This window comes from Alligator sinensis, unplaced genomic scaffold (assembly GCF_000455745.1).
Source record: "Alligator sinensis unplaced genomic scaffold, ASM45574v1 scaffold284_1, whole genome shotgun sequence".
NCBI classification, from domain to species: Eukaryota; Metazoa; Chordata; order Crocodylia; family Alligatoridae; genus Alligator; species Alligator sinensis.
In genome coordinates, this window is record NW_005842105.1 from 521,343 (window position 1) to 524,808 (window position 3,466).

General features: G+C 42.2%; 1 protein-coding gene across 6 annotated transcripts in view; it reads right to left on the reverse strand.

Annotated features, from left to right (window-relative positions):
* Positions 1 to 6: 6 nt before the first annotated feature.
* PRKD3 (protein kinase D3) overlaps positions 7 to 3,466 on the reverse strand; it is a 97,533-nt gene continuing 94,073 nt past the window's right edge. For all 6 annotated transcript variants that reach the window (XM_025205149.1, XM_025205151.1, XM_025205147.1 and 3 more), the window contains one exon: positions 7 to 2,363. In XM_025205149.1, coding sequence (XP_025060934.1) covers positions 2,190 to 2,363 — 174 coding nt within the window. In that variant the 3' untranslated portion in view covers positions 7 to 2,189. The remainder of the gene's footprint in view (positions 2,364 to 3,466) is intronic.

The window sequence follows — 3,466 nt, forward strand, 5'->3', positions numbered from 1 at the left end:
GAATGATGTATAAAGTCCTATTGCAACTCGCTGCACTAGCCTGAGACTATGAGCATGCTAGGAGATGGGGTATGTAAGGCAAGGAGTGTACAGAGCACATCACCCCATTGATGGCTGTAGGGAGCAATCACATAATGACAGTCTCAGGAACAAACCAGTATTCCAGGTAATGGGGTAAAGGCGACTGCTGTCCCATTTGGGAAGGCAGTTCAGAATTTGACTCTATGGATTAAGCTACTTGCAACATGGATCTCTACAAAATGGAGCAACAGAATCTGGGCTGAGAAAGACCAACAGGAAAAGGGTATGTTATGGACCCAGTTCTACTCTCAGATGTGCACTTGTGCCATTTCCACTGATATCGCTGCCAGTTCACATGTATATGTAAGAACAGCTGATAACCCTGAAGCAACTTTGCAAAACCATCATTAAAAATCTACTTCCCTGCTCTTACCTGAATAACAACAATGGAAAATTAACATTTTAATACAAAAAGTTAGCTCTTCTAAGAAACTCGGACTGCAAAGGTTTCTACTGCCCTTGCAGTTAAAACCTAGGAGTATTTACTTAAAAAATAAAACCATGATAGAGGTGTCCAAAGCTAACTCCAGTTTCAGAGCTGGGAGTGGCTATCTGGGATATACAGAACCATGCATCAACTCCCAATGTAACTGCATTCACATGATGCAAAGAGAAAATCTATGCTCATTCAACAAACTAAAAAATGTTACATGGAAGGAAGATTTTTCTCCCCCTTCTGCCTCCATGTAAAATACTGGGCACGGGATTTTCTTGAAACCACACAGACTTGGGATGCTGACCAACATCTGGCAGCATCATTTCTGAAGGAAGCTGCAGCTTCCTTTCCATCCTGCTGCAGCACTCAATGGCTGAGCATCTGTAAAGCAAGGTCTGTTATAAAGCTACTTGGGGGTGTGTCTGGGCCTCACAAGTTGTTTCATAAAAATTACAGGGTTAAGGAAAGTAGCAGAGGAAAAAAGGTGAGAGGGGAGTGCAGGTAGGTGAAAGACTGGAAAGTAAAATGTGGTAGTAGGCTGAACTAGGAGAGACTGATGCTTTGTTCTATTGTCCCAGCAGCAGCCATATGTAGGCCTGCAGCCACTTCAACTTATGTTCTCTTGAAATTGGAAGTAGGGCCCTAATTCCATTTAGTAGAAAAGGAGTACAGAAAGCACCTGTTAGGTCACAAATATTTGTGAAAGTGTAAGTCCAGGGCACCTACAATGAGTACTCAGTATTAAAATGTTTGTTATTCAAACTAGAAGAAATTAGTTTTATACGGTTTCTGTAGTTTTTCACATCCTTCCACAAGAAACTATTTTCCCAAGGGAAGGATATGCTGCATAAAGCCTTGTGAGCTATTTGTGTATTATATGGGAAGTTAAGGCAAACGCCATTGGTATTTATCCAAGGCACGTGCAAATCTTAGACACTAATGCACATCCTAGTGTGGTTTATCACTCTATTTTAACAGACAGCATTAGGGACTTATCTGGATTTTTGATTGTCTTTTCTTTAGATTGTCAGTTAACATTCATTAGGAACATAAAATGAGGTCTTGCTATCTTCTTCCAACATCTGGAGAAAGGTCTTTCCATTTGATAGGGCTATAAGCAACCAGCCTAACAGTAACAAACTGTTCTTTCACCTGTCAGAGTATACAACCTAATTCAGCATATTTTGATGCGATTTAGTAAAGGTACGCAATATTGAGTTTTTACAGCCTCTTGCCACAATTTACAACCTAGCAAAGGGGAGATGCATCTAAATACCAGAAAACAGTACTCTATGGCTTAGTAAATAAGGGAGTAGGAAACAATAAAAAATTGTTATTGCGTAGGCTACAAAAACGTGGAAAATGCACACCACACATTCAGTCTGTATGCATTACACATCAGCAATGGCTTTGTAACCATGTAGCTAGTGAAATGTTACCTAACTTGCTATGGGCTTATCCCACTGTCAGATCACATTTCATAGTTGAAGTTAAGAGATGGAGAAAAAAAATTTCAAATCACTTCATCTAGCTGCCTGCCAGTGCAGGATCCTTCATGGTTTGGGGACTGAATCAATGAACATCATTCAAAGGAGTAACAGCTGTTCAGGAGAGTATCAGCATCAGTTTCTGCCTGGAGTGCCTTTCTGTAATGCAGTTAGCATGATGAAAATTAAGGGTCTTCTTCCATATCGTCTGGATTTGGGGCCATAATGAAGTGTTGGGGGTATTCAAGGTTGTGCTCATGAGCATGTTCTTTCCAGCGAGCATCATCACTCTCATGGGTAATATAACGCTCTCCAATGCGAGTTTCAAACTCTCTCAGGTCAAGCCAAGTCTGATAATCCTTTAAAAACAAAAAGGGGACTGGTTCAAGAAAGTTTATAGCAGCACAATAGTCAGAAATTTGGCAGTTCTAGGCTTTAATTGAAGATGATTAACTGGAAGACAAAGATGAATCAAAATGAGACTAGGTTCCCATGCAGTAGCCTAACCTGAAATAAATTCAATCCCTCCGATTTTAATCCTATAATTAAATTTAATATCTATAATTTATCAAAGGTAAATGATTCTAAAGCAGACATATAATAACTCGGTGACACTAGGTTAAGATTAGATTATGTATATAAAAATATTATCGTTGCCATTAAAATATTAATCTCAAAGAACTGCTGATTGGGCTTTTCCTTCAGAATTCCCTGGACATAAAAACTGAGATTAAATAAAGAAGAGAGAGAAAGCCAATAGGGCTGTGCAAAACAGCACTGTTCAATTTTGACTTGAGTTTCAAGGTTTGAACGAAACAGTGTTTTGTTTCAAATTTCATTTCGAGTCGAAACAGCTGTTCCATTTCGCTTCATCCAAACAGTGAGGCTGATTCGACATTTCGCCCAACCATCCCACTGGGGAAATGAGCTCAGCCCAGTTGGGCTGAGTTCCCATCCCCCGTGGTAGACCGGGCTGGGGATGGGAAGTCAGCCCAGCTGGGCTCAGTTCCTTTCCCCAGTACGATGGTTGAACTCAGCCCACCTGGGCTGACTTCCCAACCCCAGCCCGATCGAAGCACTGGGGCTGGGAACCGAGCAAAAATCAGGCTCAGTTCCTTTCCCCAGTCCAATCGTAGCACTTGGGAGGGGAACCAAGCCCGGGCTCAGTTCCCTTCCCCTGCGCTGTGATCAGCTTCCCACAGCCCAGCGGCGAGAGACGGGGAGAGCCAGGGCTGCACTCCTGGGTGCTGCTGGGAGCGCAGCCCTGGTTTTGCCCTGTCTCCCACCACCTCACTGCTGGCTTTGAAACTCAAAACATTTCAAAACTGTCGAAACACTTAGACTAGCCTCATTTTGTTTTGAGGCTGTTTCGAAGCCCTTTGTTTCGATTCGATTTCGCTGTTTCAAGCTCAAAATGAGTCGAAACAGCTGGCAAAACTTCGCACAGTCCTAGAAGCCAAGC